General features: G+C 41.2%; 1 protein-coding gene across 8 annotated transcripts in view; it reads left to right on the forward strand.

Moving 5' to 3' along the window:
- The first annotated feature begins 3,696 nt into the window (after window positions 1-3,696).
- Window positions 3,697-17,982, forward strand: part of LOC138749301 (RNA polymerase II elongation factor ELL2) — an 81,244-nt gene continuing 66,958 nt past the window's right edge. For 3 of the 8 annotated variants that reach the window (XR_011348549.1, XM_069910517.1, XM_069910516.1), the window contains exons 1-2: window positions 3,697-4,106; window positions 12,770-12,817. Coding sequence is in view for 6 of the 8 variants with exons in the window: in XM_069910517.1 (XP_069766618.1) it covers window positions 3,972-4,106; window positions 12,770-12,817 (183 nt within the window). In the remaining 2 variants the exon portion in view is untranslated. The remainder of the gene's footprint in view (window positions 4,107-12,769; window positions 12,818-17,982) is intronic. The other 5 variants (XR_011348550.1, XM_069910520.1, XM_069910515.1 and 2 more) reach the window with 4 other exon arrangements.

The following is a 17,982-nucleotide window of genomic DNA, read 5'->3' on the forward strand; positions in this document are numbered from 1 at the left end:
CCAAGCCAAAGAAAGATAACCAAGGTGGTCTGCAGTTACCAAAATTTAGAAAATATTATAGAGCTGTATAATTAAGGTATTTATCAGATTTTTACCAGACACGGGAAAAACCAGACTGGACTAAGATAGAACTAGATAAAATAGGTGAGAAGGTACTGGAACATATACTTTATAAGTGGGATGAAAAGGTGGTGCAATATAAAAGCTCACCAGTATTGCATCATTTATTTAATACATGGAAGAAGATCCACTTAGAAAGGAAAAAAAAAATGAATGACCAAATATCATAATTATTATTTTGATGCAAAATCCGCTAATCCCTTTTACAATAGACAATCTTTCCTTTAGAGAATAGGAGAGAAAAGGAATCAAAAGAATAGAAAATTGTTTTTTGGGAAATAATTTATTAACATTTGAACAGTTGAAGTACAAATATGGAATAACTCATGGTACAATGTTTGCATATCATCAATTGAAAGCTTATTTAAAGGATAAATGGGAAACAGCTTGAGATTACCTGAAGGAAGCAGCTTGGAATATGTGATTACAGACAGAATGATAATTAAAAGATTTACAACCAAAATATGCATTAAGCTGCAAGATAAGGAAAATGATGAAATAAACTATAAGCCTAAACAAAAGTGGGAAAAGGATTTAAACATAAAGATAAAAATGAAGCATGGGAATATTTATGTTCTGGAACTATGAAGAATACAATAAACACAAGGTTACGCATGATACAGTATAATTGGTTACACAGGGTATATATCTCTCCTCAAAAATTAAAAGAATGGGATTCAACATTTTCTGATAGATGTTTTTGCTGTAAGAAGGAAATAGTAACAACATTACATGCAATTTGGTCATGTACGAAAGTGAATACGTTTTGGGAAGAACTAAATCAGATATTAAATAAAATCACAAAAAGCAACATACCAAAAAATCCAGAGATCTTTCTTTTAAGTAAAATAAGAAGTAAAAAATTAGGCCTCAAATTGGATAAAGTGCAAAAAAAGTAGCAAAAAAATGTAAAATGTCAACTTGGAAAATGGAAGAAAGCATGAGAATACAGCAATGGTACATGGAAATTAATAAATGTATTCCATTGGAAAAAATAACATATAATTTAAAAAATAAAGTCATAATGTATGAAAAAAATTGGGCCATACATGGAACACAACAGAGAGAGCTTGCCTAGGACCTCCATCCCCTAAAATGATAAGAAGACAAAACGACTAGATTCAGTGTGTAACAAATAGATGACACATTTTTCTTGTTTATTTTCCTTTGTGTGAAGATATTGTTTTATGGTTTTATTGTGTTGTATATGTTAAATATTTATGGATTTTGGAGGGGGGTGGGAAGAGGGGAGGGAGGGAAAGGGTGAAAAAAGAGAGAAAATGCCACTGTGTATATTTAATGAGAAACGTTTGTACATATTTTGGTTGATATGGTTCAGTGTGAAAAATTAAAAATTATTTAAAAAACCATGGTGTCTGCGGACTTTCGTGTTTTACTCGAGCATATATTCTTTATGTGGTGTTTCTCCTGCGCTGTGATAAATTTTCCCATTCTCATTCATGTACAATTCTGATGTCCTGAAAAATTTATGTCCTGTATCCCCGATCACATACTATTTCTAATCCAACGAATTGAAACTGTAAACCCTGACTGGTGCATCGAATAGCAGGGTATTTTGAATTCCCGGTTCCAGGAGCATTGAATGATAAAGAGTGCTGAGACAACTTCTTCAGTTATTCACTGAAGCCCCGGTCTATCAAGTGATTGTGCATATCTGCTCACTGTCCCTTTATAGGAATCATCTCAGGAACACTGCTGCGATGTATTAATTAAGTTCAAGTTCATTATCATCCGATTGCACAAGTACCACCCGAGGAAGCAATGTTCTTTGGTCCTCGGTGCAAAACATGCATACAACCAGACATAAATCACATATAGACAACCAATACAAATGCAAGAGAAGTCAAATAGATAAATAAATGCATATTGTTTCATGAATCTGAGAGTCTCGGGTGGTTAATGGGAGCAGTTCTTTTGCCCATGGGAAGAATCTGCTCCTCAGCTTGGTGGTGCTGGCCCTGACACTCCTGTATCTCTTTCATGACGGGAGCTGCTGAAAGATGCTGTGTGCAGGTTGGAAGGAGCCCTCAGACAACAATCCCAGTAGATCACACCGATGGAGGGAAGGGAGACTCCAATGATCTTCTCTGCCACTCTTATGGTCCTGTTGATTGACCTCCGATCCATTTTTCTGCAGGAACTGTACCTATTATTGTTCCATGTACTTTGCAAAGGATATTTATGAGTTTGTAGTAAATTGAGTGATGAGACACCATTCATCACTTCCTGATGATGCTTTTCCCAAACCTGGGCACAAGTCATTTTGGGTCCACTGAGCAATAAGAATCTATTTGTTTCAGGGATACTAGGCTACAGGACACTGTGTTGCCCATCTTTGAATAGATTATACATGGTGTTTTGAAAGGCATTATCCTTCACTCAATATCCTGTCAACATATACGTGTAAGTTGTCCATGTGTATATGTTCATGAGGTGTTGTGTTCGGTGACAGAGCATTGATTGTTTACTGCCTATTTACATACCTTGTATACATCCTGTGATGGTATTTGGTGTGCTACAACCTTTTCTGTGCACTGTGTGCAAGGTGCAATGTTAACCCCAACTCTCACCGTTAAAATACACAATGGAGTGTGTGGTATGCCTTCACCAGGCAGGAGAATGTGCATTAAATTTTACTGGTACTTTGGTACTAAGTATCTAAGGTTTCTTTGCTTACTAGGTCTATATTCTCCTTGCATTGTGTTATGAGACATGTTAAGTTCCATAGACAATGTGTTGAGCTGCACTGGATGTGTTTCACCTTTCTGAATCCAAAGACCACTGAGTGACATTTGACTTTGCCCAATATTCTTTCCAATCCCATACATTGTATAATGCTCCCTTGCCATGTTCCTAGGTGCCTGTGCACTGAGTGCCATGTTCCATTGCCTACCCCAAAGCATATACATTGAGTGACAGATTGCACTGCCCTCCCCGGTCCCTGTGGATTGAGTGACTGCACTGTCCACCCCAAGTGCCTTTGCAATGAGTGACAGGATGCAATGAATGATCGGTTACACTGCCCTCCCCTGCATGTGTGCAGCGCGTGACGAGTTGCCCTGCCCACCGTGCCTGTGGATTGAGTGTCAGGTTGCCCTGCCCCCTCCCCAGCGCCTGTGCATTGAGTGACAGGTTGCCCAGCCCTCCCCAGCGCCTGTGCATTGAGTGACAGGTTGCCCAGCCCTCCCCAGCGCCTGTGCATTGAGTGACAGGTTGCCCAGCCCTCCCCAGCGCCTGTGCATTGAGTGACAAGTTGCACTGCCCCCCCCTCCCCGAACCTCTGCATTAAGTGACAGGTTGCCCTGTCCTCCCCAGCGCCTGTGCATTGAGTGACAGGTTGCACAGCTCCCCCGCGCCTGTGCATTGAGTGACAGGTTGCCCTGACCTCCCCAGCGCCTGTGCATTGAGTGACAGGTTGCACAGCACCCCAGCGCCTGTGCATTGAGTGACAGTTGCCCTGCTCTCCCCAGCGCCTGTGCATTGAGTGACAGGTTAAACGACCCAGCCGGTGCATGCACATTGAGTGACGGGTTGTATTGCCCTCCCCGGTGACCCTGCAACTGCGTGACGGGTTACATTGCCCTCGCTGGGGACTGTGCAGAGCCGGGTTCCTGTGTCTTTGCCTTCCTCGATGCCTGTGCCATGAGTGGCAGATTGCACGGCTCTCACCGGCGCCTGTGCCTTGAGTGACAGGCTGCCCCTGCCCCTGCCCTCCCCTCCCCGGTGCGCTGGGCTGGGCCGGGCCGTCCCCCCGCCCCGGGCTCAGCGCGAGCCCGGCTGACGCGCGAGCTGGCAGCTCCGGGACTCGAGCGAGCGGCGCTCAGTGGAAGATGGCGGCGCTGGGCGAGGAGCGGCGCTTCGGGCTGTCGTGCGGGTCCGTGCCCTCGGGGCAGCGGCTGTCGCTCTACCACGTCAAGCTGACCGACACGGCTCTCCGGGCGCTCGAGGCTTACCGGCGCTTGGCGGTGAGGGAGTCGGCGGCCGGGGGGAGGGAGGGAGGGAGGGGGGGAGGGAACCTGTTGCCGAGCCCTGGGGCATGGAGGGGGTCCCGGGGCCGGTGGCCGATCTGCCCCGGCAGGGTCCCAGCCCCCTCTCGGAGGCCTTCCCCCCCCCCCACTGATCCCGGCCCCCCCTCTGATCCCGGTCCCCTCCCCCCCTCTGATCCCGGTCCCCCCCCCCTCTGATCCCGGTCCCCCCCCCCTCTGATCCCGGTCCCCCCCCCTCTGATCCCGGTCCACCCCCCTCTGATCCCGGTCCCCCCCCCCTCTGATCCCGGTCCCCCCCCCTCTGATCCCGGTTCCCCCCCCCCTCTGATCCCGGTCCCCCCCCCCTCTGATCCCGGTCCCCCCCCCCTTTGATCCCGGTCCCCCCCCCCTCTGATCCCGGTCCCCCCCCCTCTGATCCCGGTCTCCCCCCCTCTGATCCCGGTCCCCCCCCCCTCTGATCCCGGTCCCCCCCCCCCTCTGATCCCGGTCCCCCCCCCCTCTGATCCCGGTCCCCCCCCCCTCTGATCCCGGTCCCCCCCCCTCTGATCCCGGTCCACCCCCCTCTGATCCCGGTCCCCCCCCCCTCTGATCCCGGTCCCCCCCCCTCTGATCCCGGTTCCCCCCCCCCTGATCCCGGTCCCCCCCCCTCTGATCCCGGTCCCCCCCCCCTCTGATCCCGGTCCCCCCCCCCTCTGATCCCGGTCCCCCCCTGATCCCGGTCCCCCCCCCTCTGATCCCGGTCCCCCCCCCCTCTGATCCCGGTCCCCCCCCCCTCTGATCCCGGTCCCCCCCCTCCGATCCCGGTCCCCCCCCCCTCTGATCCCGGTCCCCCCCCCCTCTGATCCCGGTCCCCCCCCCCCTCTGATCCCGGTCCCCCCCCCTCTGATCCCGGTCCCCCCCCCTCTGATCCCGGTCCCCCCCCCTCTGATCCCGGTCCTCCCTCCCCACCCGCACCCTCCGGATCTACTCCATCCCCTTACTTTGCGGGTCCGAATCCGCCAGCGGAGGCTCCCTCTGTGCCCGGAGACCCTGTCCTTCTGGGGTTCGGTGGTCTCCATCGTTCTAGATGCTTCAAACTTTCCCCCGTCCCCCACCCCCCCCCGCTCCCCGTCCCCCCCCCGCTCCCCGTCCCCCATCCCCCCCCCGCTCCCCGTCCCCCACCCCCCCTCCCCCACCCCTTCCCGTTCCCCCCCCCCGCTCCCCGTCCCCCACCCCCCCCGCTCCCCGTCCCCCGCTCCCCGTCTGTGCAATCTGACTGCAGATTACAACACCATGTATTGTACAGTAGTGGTTATTCTCTCAGACCCAATGTTCCCCCTGAAAAGTGCCCTAAACTATCCTCAAATGTCCTCTTTCATGCCCAGCTTCATCCTCCATGTGTCAAACCTTGATCTCTATATATCCTTCCTTCCCCAGTCATACCAACATTTCCTATTTTCCCTCAAAACCCTTTCCCATTCCAGCACCTATTCCTTATCAATCACCTTTCCTGACCCTATTCTCCACCTCAGACCTCTCTTACTTACCATTTATTTCCCCTTCCCCATTTTCCCTCATCCCATCTTCAAATGTTTGTCTACCTCCAGTTCTCCATCCATCATCCCATTAGACCATCCTAATTTAAATCCCATTGCCCAGATGCAGTGCCACGAGGAAGGCTACTTCTGCTTTATTCTCCAAAATGGTGTTTATTTTTGCATCTTCATTTTTTGATGGGTGCCAATCTGCCCCCACATTCCCAGAAAATGATGGATGATTGTTGGATCCTTTGTGATTCTATATTACAGTCTGAATTGAAATTGCTGGAGTTTTGAGATTGCTGCTACCACTCCCTTCCTTTCACCTATTGGTCAGTTTGAGCGAGCCTCTTTCACCCCGTTCTGCCCTACATGCTAAATCTGAGTTCCCTATATGATCCCCTGCAATTGTTCAATGTGCACCAATTCTTAATTAGCTACATTTTCTGCAGGTTTATTGAACCTTTGTTTCCAACAGTATGATTTGTTGTTTTACGGCTCTTTAAATCTCTGCCCATCAATAAAAAAATATGCAGGTTGTCAATTACTCACTGTTGCAAGTTGATATTTTAAAGGGATAGAAAAATATTCCTTTTTTTATAAAGGCAATTAAGTACAAAAGTATTAATGAGAATTAAAACTGATCACAATTAATTATTCAATGGTTCAAATTACTCTCTTTAATAATAAGTTGAAGGTTTCAATAGAGAAGGTTGAATTAGTTTTTGGAATTTGGGTTTCACTAAGAAATAAGAACCTTTCATGAAGGCGTGTGGAGGCCAAGAGATGTTGAGAGTTGGATCAAGGGAAAAAGTCATTCTCAACAGGGGCCTATATCATTTCTTCCCCACCCACCCCCCCCCCCCCCACCCACGGGGCCCAGCTTTGAAGAAAAAGCCTTGTTTTCTTTTCACCTTATGCAACATAATGTTTAAAAAATAGTTTTTTGTGTGTAGTAAGTAGGAGAAGAGTACAGAAGAAACAAAAACTTGACCATTTCACAGGGAAGGGGGTCCATAAACTTTGAGCAGTCCTAAGCACCTTTAAGCTGTGGATGTGTGCACGCACACCCACATTTTACAACCAGCACTCAAAGAGAGAATGAATATTTAGATACCTAAAATAATGTAGTAATTATTGAATGGAATCATACTTGTATTATATTAAAACAAACCAATACAGATTTATTAGCCATGAGGGAGAGGCTGTGCCAAAATTATCTTGAAACAATTTCAAGTTTACATTTGCACAAGCAGTCACTGCGCACAGACTTTTATCACAGGAAAACAATTTGCACAATCTAAGGTTTTTGCGCACTGAAAAAAGAATTAGAGGGAACATTAGTCATAAGGGACTCATAGTCAAGAAAAGGTTGAGAATGACTGGTTTAGAGAACTGAAAACAAGTGGCCCATAAGGAGTATAATATGTATGTTAGGTGGGGTAGTTTTAAAATCATAATTAAAAGCATGAATTTTGCACTGGTGGTAAAATAAAGGAAAATCCCAATGGGTGCAGGACAATTTAGCTATCTGGATTCAAGCCTGCAAGATGATTTAGGAGGTAGAGTTTGATGATGGAGTTATCATTTGAAGCTTGGGATCCTGGTGTACTGCAGGAATTGGTTCTGTGACTCTTTATGATGGTTAAATGTATTATTGCTCTGGATGTGAATGAAAGATAATCAATAAGTTTTCAGTTGACACCCAACGCTGGTGTTTTTGATAATGAGGAAAAATCATCTTTAATCACAGAATCATAGAGATCAGTTAGTAAGATAAACAAATGACACTTGAAAAAAAGGATACAAGATGTATTTTAGGAGGACTAAGAAGGCTAGAATATACACAATGAATGGTAGACTTCAACAAATGCAGTGGAACTGTGCTGGGACCTTGGTGTGCATGTTCAATGATACCTGAAGGCAGATAAAATGCCTCAAGGTTTATTTATTAGAGATATAGCACAGGTAACAGGCCCTTCCAGCTCACAAGCCCTTGGTGCCGATTGCACCCATGTAACCAATTAATCCCAAACGCCTGTGGAATGTGGGAGGAAACCTGGAGGAAATGCTCGCGGACATGGGGAGAACGTACAAACTCTTTACAGACAGAACTGTGCTCGAATCTGCGATGCTGTCACAGTAACAATGTTTTGCTAACTAATATGCTACTGTGTCAGCCACTTGCACTTGCTGTCTTTAACCAGGATTCAGAAGAAAAGAGACGTTACAGTAGAACTACATAAAATGTTGATTAGGCTTTAGCTAGAGTACTTTATACAATTCTGTCCATCACACAATGGAAAGGATATAAATGAAGTTCACTGAATTTTACATGGTATGAAGTGTTTCGACTGAGGTGAAATAATAGCTGGGTTTTCTGTAAAGTGCAGAAACCAGAGAGAAGCCTAGATTGAGGCACTGATAAACATTTTTGCTTGGCAGATGCTGCAACCACAAGGCATAGATTTAAGGCAAGGGATAGGAACTTGGGGTGGCATGCTTTGCATAGCAGTTAGCGTGAAGCTATTGCAGTGCCAGCGACTTGGGTTTCTGAGGAGTTTGTATGTTCTCCCTGTGTCTGCATGGGTTTCCTCTGGGAGCTTTAGTTTCCTCCTACCTTTAAAATGGTACAGGGGTTGTAGGTTAATTTGGTGTAATTGGACGGCATAGGTTTAAATGGCCGAATCGGCTTCTACTGAGCTGTAAATAAAATTTAAACTGAAGAGTGGATTTGGGGATTTTTTTTTCACCCAGACAAATGATTGAAATCATGTCACTTGGGTCCTTTTGATAATCACCTTCATTCTATATTCACTCAACCCTGAACCTGCCAAAAATGAGTATGGTTTATCTCGATCTTCTCTGGCTTTTTTTTTTCTTCATGTTTTCAATACTCAATTTTTTTGTCAACCACCTTTGTTCCAAGGATATGGACCTCAGCTTTTCCAGTGTATCCATGTACAGTCTCTCATTCTCATTTTCTTTCCCACAAAATCTTGTTGCCTGTCCATGTTCTTTCTTCCTAACCATATTGAATTTAATCTGCCATACGTCTGTCACTTCACTTGTCTGCATTCATTTGATGTTTGTGTTTTCTAAGTTCGCTAGTTTTGTGTGATCTGTGAAGTTGGAAACTATGCCTCGTATATCCAAGTTGTTGGGAGTGCATTATGAGAGAACAACTCCCAACCCTGAGGCACATTGTTGTACACTTTCCCCTTGTCTGCAAAACAGTTCTGCTCAGCGCACCTCTGTTTCCGTCACCTAAGCAATTTTCTATCTGTGCTGCCATTTACATCACGTGGGCTTAAATCTTGATGACATTGACACCTCCGTCAAATGTAACTCGCAATTGGATTTCCTTCATTGATTCTGAAATTGCAACCTAAAAAATTGTCATTTAAATTCAGCTTATGTTTCAAAACCTCGTGCCTGCCTTCTCCAATCGATACACGCTGGTTCAAGTAACCACTGATTTTAATGGTTGACCCTCACAGTGGTCTAGAGTGGCCAGGTCTAATTCTTGCACCCATTTTGAACTTGTGTGAAATTTCATGATTTTCCAGGTCTCAGCTGGAACATCTTTGTCCTAACTGGAGTTATAATTAATGCCTATGCAACTTTTACCCATACTTCCTTGATAACGTAGAATTAATGCTCTTTGAGTGTTTTATCCCTCTTCTGAGCAGCTAGCCTTTTATTCTATCTGTTTGTCATTTTTTTTTTGTTCATCCCGTATCTATTTTACCCCTTGCTGAGTCCAGAAGCATCTTTCTCCTTGGTAAAGGCTGAAGTACCTCAGTTATATCATTTATGTTCTTTAAATAGATCTTATTTTGATGGATCATTAGCTTTATCTTTCACCTTGCTCCTATCCCATGTTTATTTAAAGTATCAGAAGGAAGCCATTCAGCCCACTAAAGATCCACGCATTATTACAATTTTCTCACTGTTTTCCCAGTAATCTTTCTTGCATGCCCATCAAATCCCATCCCAACATCTGGATTCTGTTGCCACCCACCTGCATTAACAATAATTTACAGCCGCTAATTAATGCGATTTGAGACCAATGAAAACAAATTATTACAGGAAGATCGAGCAAACTCCACACATTGTAGGATAAAATCCAGGTTGTAGAAGGACCATAACAACAGCACTAGCTGTTGCTCTGCTGTGTTGCCCCAAAACAATTACTGCTGGTTATTATACACTCACTATTTCTTTTAAACTCCCTTTGCCCTTACTTGCAGTTTTGCTTTCTCTCCTGGTTTTCACCTGTTAAGAAACTGAAATCTATCACTTGCCCAATTTTGCTGCTTTAGTTTACCTAAAGAGGAGTCATCGTGACACTTAAGGTCCAACTCACCAGATTCATATTTAAATTATGAGCATCTGAAAACAACCTAGATGATTCCAATTTAAAAGGACTTCCAGACCCTGATGTAATAGCTTCCAGAAATATTTTTTAAGGAACTTAAGAGCGAGACATTCTAAAGCAAGCTTCGTAACAATTTGAAACATTGTGAATTATTGAAATTGTTTGGGGGTGGGGGGTGTAGTAGTTTTACTTATCCCTATGTTTATTTAAAAAATTATGTGATAATGGATTATTACTGAACATGATTTGAAATGGTTTAATGTTAAAATTTGAGAAACCTTCTTTCAGATATTTGTCTGTAGTGTTGTCATTTGTTTTGTTACTGGAATTTTCTATTCACAACATTTGTCCTTGATGAAACTTCCTTGTGTGTGCTGTTGAAATTGAGTTACCCTTTGCTTCAGCTAGTTAAAGTCAAAAATAGATTATTCAGATGGTAGTTTGAAACACATTCAAAGGTGATTCAGCTCATCGCATTTAGGATTTTGGGAAAAGACTGCTACTGCTCTCAAGGTTCATATACCCGGTATTATTTTTATTTCGCAACTGAAAACAATTGTCTTTTTTGGTTTGCAATCTTACTTCCATAGCTTTTTAAACACAATATAAACTATTCACCTGCAGGAGCATCACAGCCAAATTAATCCAACCTTTGGTTTCAGCCTGCTCTTTTGTGTAGTAAATCCATTCTGACAAATTATGCGATCAAATGGCAGAAATCTTTTTAAACCTCACAAAGTCTGAGATGAATTTTAAATGTTGCTGTAACTTCATTTCTGTCTCTGGATTGTTATAACTACATTATGAGCTTCTGTGAAGACTTGTAATACCATTTGAATTCATTTGGTTGAGTTTTTCTTTTCGGAAACCTTTGTTTTCTTCATTGCAAACATATCCATGTTGACCGCAAATCCGAAGCGGATTTAAGAATAGAATATTTTTTACAGGATTTTCTCACAAATATTTTGCCCTATACATTGCACTGCAATTTTTACCGCTTGAGATGATTTACCTAATGTTTGCTCATGAATTTTGACTCAGTGAATTTAGAACATAAACAGTTATTAAGATCAACTTAAATGATAATCAATCACTGCTGTAGTATGAGAAGTTTGGAATATTGAGTATCTGTTCTAAATTACACACTCAAAAAGGAGCAAAGAGAATTCACATTGAAATATTTGACTTTATTGTATTTTACAGTGAATAACCCATTTTGTTTCAAATTTATATAGACTAAAATTAATTCTTCACTTTGAGGAGATGAAGTTGCTCAGTGTACATTAATAAACATTTTTTTCTGAAATCTTTATCGGTTCTGGGAGACGCGCACAATCTTTTCTATACATCAAGATTGAAATTTGGAATAGGAATTCAAGATTTTTCTGACAAAATATCTCTAACATTTCACAAAAATAAGCATTTGTTTTGGAGGTCAGTATCCAGATTAGTGTGAGATAAATGAGCGTTGGCTCTTTGAGACGGATGTTGAGTAAGAATTTAACAGTTAGGTAGAATCTTAATTGATCAATATAGAAGCATTTGTGGATTAGTATTGAAAACATTTAACAGAAACTCATTTATTTCAGTCATTCTGTCAGTGCCTGTGGCTGAATCTAATTCTGACAATTTGAAGATGAAACATTTATAGAGCTCTCAAGAGGAAAAATAGTTCTTACATGGTTCTTTACAATATTCATGCATGAGCCACTTAAAAAGTTTACTGTGTTTATAAAGTGAAAAGTTCATTATCTCTTTGTTTTTTGTAATATTGAGCTTGAGATCCAATGCACAGTATAAGGGAACTATTTTTATATGTATTAACTGTTTCCATTTTTTTCTCGGATGGGAGATTAGTTATTTATTTAGTTGTCTAAAGAGTGATTTTAAACTGGAAATTTATAAGGGTCAGCCCATCTTTGTATCTCTTTACAATAAAATGACAGGGAAAATATTTTCACTCCTACCTCTAGAAATGTATCGACATTAAGTAATTAAATTGGCAAAATATTTCAAATATCAATGGAAGAATTGGTTGAATAATGTCACAACAATTGTTATTTGAAAGTAACAATTCCAAAAGAATTTTTTCACTAAATATATAAATGTCAATTCCATTTTCAAAAATAATTTTGTTAGTTTGTGAATTTTTAATGCGTTGCTTTGAAAAATTACAGTGATTTAATGTAATATAATAAACCCTTAAACAATGTACTTAGTATCTATGCCTGATTTGGAACATATATTACCAAATTACCCTCTTTGTGTGTTTGTTAAGGCATTGAAAGTTTGTTGGGAGTTTGATTTCTAAAATACATTTTCTCATACATTCACATTCACATAGGTTCACATATCCAAGAATGGAACAGTAGGTGAGATAGCAGTGAATACGCTAATTTTATTATTTTAAATTCTAGAGTATATTCAGTAGTTTTAAAAGTCCAGTCTGTAATAGGTAAACCAGAGTTTGCAAAGTGACTTGCTTTGAGCGTTATGCAGGGAATTATCAAAATGTTTCCAGGGAATTGCTCACATCAGGTCAGCATCCAAAGGTGAAATTAAAAAATTAATAGTATAGAGGATTTATAATTATTGTTATTGAAACAATGATTTTTAGAGCTTCAGTGATGACCAGAAAATGCAAAATAATATATGCAAGTCAACAAAGATAAATTTACCCTATCATTTTTGGATAAATTTTGGATAAATAGATTCTTTAAACTAAAAGTTACTTTCTTTCCTAGGGTTCCCTACCAACTCGACCTGTAATCTGCTTTCAAGGAAAACAGGGAGTAAGTACCACATCTAAGTATTTTCTTCAGTTTACTTAAGTTTTTTAAATGTGATAATTTTGATGATTTTGCTAATAGAGAAATTACGTTTACTTTGAGTTCATCTAGTTCATAATGTTAGCATCTAATATGAATCAGGAGTCCTCAAAAACCATCAGCACAGAATTAATTACTTTGAGTTATATGTTCGCCTCTGCATATGCAGTCTGAATCAGGAATATTTTACTAATATAAAATGGATAACTAATTACATTGTGTTTGATGACCACCACCAGTGGGCTGATATCGCCTCAAACCGCGCATCTTGGCGCCTCACAGTTCGGCGGGCAGCAACCTCCTTTGAAGAAGACCGCAGAGCCCACCTCACTGACAAAAGACAAAGGAGGAAAAACCCAACACCCAACCCCAACCCACCAATTTTCCCTTGCAACCGCTGCACCGTGTCTGCCTGTCCCGCATCGGACTTGTCAGCCACAAACGAGCCTGCAGCTGACGTGGACATTACCCCTCCATTAATCTTCGTCCGCGAAGCCAAGCCAAAGAAAAAAGATGATGTTGGCTGGGGGCAAAAATACTGCACTAATCATGGCAGAATTTCTCCAGATTGTATTTTCCTTTGAACAATGCTACATGATTTCTAATGCTTTCCGAATTACAGAAACGGGTGAGATTTAGAATAATTGATTTTGATGCTTAGGAAATTTTGTTAGTCAATGCTATACTTTTGACAAGAATGTAAGCAGAAATTAAAGCATTCTTCAAGGATGTAGACCTTCAGAAAGCAAGGAATAAAAATCAAGTAGGAATATCAGCTTTGGGAACAAAAGATCAGAGGGCCATATTGGTGAAATTTGCATATGTTCATTATGTAATTTCTCTAACCTCACCACTTGATGCAAAATTATAATTGCAGCTGTCAGACAGCAACGGCCATTTGTACAGTTGTGGAAGAATAGTTGCTATACTGTTAGTTGAACTGCAGAGCATCATACCTGTATCATTGTATTTGGTAAACTACATTTAATGGAAAAATAAATAATAACACATTAAAAAAAAAACATTTAGAAGTATACATGGAAACAAAATGTTTAGAGGCATATAGGGAAAATGCAGGTAAATGGAATGAGTAAATGGATCAGCGTGGACAAGATTCTCTGAAATGTTGCAGTTGGTCAAATCACCAAGTTATATGTTAGCTATGTAAAATTACAATATATAAACTATAAAAATAATCCATTTTTTAACTAGTGTACCATTAACATACCTGAATGCCATCAATGTGTCTTTTTAACAAAAAAAATCAGCCTGACCCTTGAAAGCTTCAACTAATTGAGTGTTGTGTGTTTTATTTTGCTTGTGAGTGTCAGTTGATAAATTTCTGCTTCCCCTTTGCCTTCTGACTGATCCATTTCTAATTTTGAACAATACACTTCAATCCATATTATCCCATCATAGGAAATAGTCATTCAAAAATGAAAAGCTGGAGCTCCAGAGCAAATTGTTCTGTGGTTTGGAATACATTCTATTCATGCCTACTGTTTCTCATGCCTTCTAAACAATTTTGTAGGCTTCTTCCATTCATCATTTTTGTTAACATTCTCTTGTGCGGACTCTTATTGAGTATCTCTGGACTCTTCAATGTACAATTCATCCTCGTATGTTTGACTTCAATTTTGGTCACCCATGGGATGATTTCATGACCAAGACAAATACTAATTTTGGAGCATTATGGAAGAAATGAGTTCAAGGTCTCTTTGGAGTGTTTATCCTTGAGACAAGCAAGTCTTCACAATGCAATCTTGATTGAGACCCTTCTAAGCTAAGACTCTTATTTCTGATGAAAAGTCATGAACTTGAAACGTTAGCTCTGTTTTTCTCTCCACTGATGCTGTCTGACTTGGTTATTTTTGTTTTTATTCCTGTTTCCCCAGTACCTCTGACCCACTTCTTGGTCCCAACTTCTGATCCGGATGATGATGAGAGAACCACTGAGGCTACAACCTCAGATCTTACTCTTCTCTTGCACTCCACCACTTGCTGACTGTTCAATTTCCAAGCCTGTTTCTGTTTGGAGACCTACACCTGAAATTAGCTGACATTACACATGCTTCCTTCCTGGCCCATATCTTTCCTCTTTGTTGCTTAATCTATCCATAACCAGGCCCCAAAAGGACCTATGGCTTCTGGCCCACATTTCTTCCTTTTTCGAGATAAAGCATGGGAACATCCCTTCCTGTCCATGAGCCTTGGCTGTCCATATAGACAAATGTGACCAACTAACCTCATGCCTCTTTGGAACATGGGTAGAAATGGGAGCACCTAAAGGAAACCCATTTGGACACAGGGAGAGGTACAAATTCCTTAGAGAGAGCAGCAAATTTGAACCCAGGTCTCTGGCACTAATTGTGTTGCACTAACCACAAGGCTAACAGAGCTGCTTTGATGATTACTCAAAATGAAAACAGTGTTTTTAATTTTAAAATATATTTTTGAAAATCCAATACCAGATATTTGTTATTTTACTGTTTACTGTTTGATTGGCTTTTGTAGTTTTCATATGGTAAAACTGAATACATTTGGCATGGGAAATTTTATTGTACCAGTTATATTGAGTTATTTTAGGTGTGATATTTTGTGGCTTTTACTTTGTGTTACTCCAAGTTAATATTCGTACTCTAATCATTGTCTCCAATGTTGAAAAAGAATCTTTCTTTCAAGTCCAAATTTGGAAAAAGGCTAATAATACTCAAAAGTAATTGTAGGGCTAAAATTCAGCTTTATTAATTTAATGACATTGTCTCTTCAATTTCCCACCCTTCTAAGGATTTGAAGACATCCTTGAGAAAAGTGTTCATTTTATGTGCTTGCACAGTTTGTATCTCAGCAATTTCACTAAACTTTGGAGGAAAGTTCACTTTGATACCTGAAGTTTCAGTTCCACTGAAACTGTGCAGAAGGATTATGCTATGCCTGATGATTGTTACATTTGCGTCATATGGGCAGATGAATGAAGTGTCATTACAAAAAGAACCTTAATATCATAATTACACTGGAGAACAAAATTTTTCAAAAGGTTTGCTTCTGGAAAAAATTGGGGACTATGATACACAACTTCAATCTTAACACAAAGATAATTTCAGATTTGTTGTATCACGTAGGAAATAGGAGAAACATTAAATGAACTTTTGTTAAATTTAGCATATTTAATCACATAATGATGCTGACACATGGCTTTAGTTCAACTGGACTAAAAGTGTTTTACCAATAGTTGGTCAGCATTAATAGATTCCAGTTATTCTGATACCACTTTTCCTGGTTGCAATGTCCTGATGAAACCTTTCACAATGTTTGTCACTGACTGCGCCAAGATTAGCAGGGAAGAAGTACAAGTGTGAATACAGAAAATGAATTTTGAATGACATGTTGCCCCTCATGGTTTTGGACATTTCAAGCAGCTGGATGTAGTTTGGTGTAAAACACGAAAATCTGCAGACTCTGTTCGAAGTAAAAACACAACGCTGGAGAAACTCAGCAGGTCAAACAGTGTCCTTTATGAAGAAAAAATAAAGATACATAACCAACGTTTCGGGCTTGAGACCTTCATCAAAGTATGAGGTACTGGAAGCTGGTGAATGTTAACCCTTCATTTAAGAAGGCCTGCAGGGACAAACCAGCAAACTGCAGGCCAGTGAACTTAACCTTAGAGGTGGGAAAGTTACTGGAGGGATTTTGAGGGATAGGATCTATCAGGAGTTGGATATGCAAAGCATAATTTTACATGGGAAATAATGTATCTCAAATTATCTTCAGTTTTTTGAAGAATTGACAAAGAGGATTGACAAGGCAGGGAGGTAAACATTGTCCATGTGGATTTTATCAAGGTCTTTGACAAGGTATGCTACCTGAGTCTAATATAGTGGGTTTATGTTGTGATCTTCCATATCCTTGAATACAGGAATTGAGCCTCAGGCACCAGGGTGTGAAAGCCCCATCCTTGATTTGAATAAGGTCGATTGTAGAATTATCACTGTTATAATGGTTTATGCATAGGCATCGGTGCTGTGCAGTTGGCTTAGCAAAAGTGTGAGGTGCTCATTCTGTCCGATAGCCTACAGGACACCCTTGGACAAGGTAGAGTACCTGTTTAGCCTCCCAATCAGGGTCACGTGAAACCATGGATCGTAGATGGTGGATAGTTTTTTTTACAAACAGATTCTACAAATTGTGAAATTAAAAACACTGGGCAGATGAATCTGCTGATCAATTGGTCAGGATGACCCAACCAGTATGGACACTGCAATTGAAGAAGGCAATGGGAAACCGCTTCAGTATTTTTTCCTGGTATAATCATAAATTCAACATCAACCACGGTCTCAGCTCAAAGATGGAGACTTCACCAAAGGAGAACAGGGGAGGTAACAGCTACAATTCGGAGGGTCAGGGATCGTGATGGAGAGACATGATCGCCCACGCTGAATGACAAGGCACTTGAATGAATGAATGAATGAATAATAAGATAATTTTGAGTATAGTCTTCCATTCCCTTATGTATTATCTTGGGCAAATATCACCAAAAATGCTACATTCACTGACGATGTATCACATTGTCCAGATATGCTATAAATTTTCAGAAAATATGTGCTTTACACATGGGAGGAAATTTATTATTAGAAGTAGTAATAATAATAATTTGAAATACAGTACAACTCCGATTATCCAAAATCAGATTCTCTGAAATCCTCAAAAAAAATGTCAGATAAACGAGAATATCCGAAATACTCATTTATCTGAATTTTTTTTGGAACCAAATTGACCGGGGACGTCAGGCTCCTGGCAGCGGCAGCAGTGGACCCCGGGCTCCCAGTGGCAGCAGCGGACCTCAAGCTCCCAGGCACGTGCGGGACGCTCAGGCTTCCGGCATGAACTGGGCCTCGGTAGGGAAGTGTCGGTGATCAGCGGTAGCCAATATTTTATTTGGTGAGAATTAAACATTATTTTAATACTTAAAAAGCCTTTGTTGTTTGTGGTTGATTAAACACTGTTACAAGTGATTTGGTTTTGCTACTGGGCTGTTTTTAAAAAAAATGACCGGTTCTCCAAACAAAAAAGTTTATTCAAAATGGGCTGAGGCCAGTCCATTTCGGATAATCGGAGTTGTACCGTAA

This window comes from Narcine bancroftii, chromosome 14, assembly GCF_036971445.1.
Source record: "Narcine bancroftii isolate sNarBan1 chromosome 14, sNarBan1.hap1, whole genome shotgun sequence".
Classification (NCBI taxonomy): Eukaryota; Metazoa; Chordata; class Chondrichthyes; order Torpediniformes; family Narcinidae; genus Narcine; species Narcine bancroftii.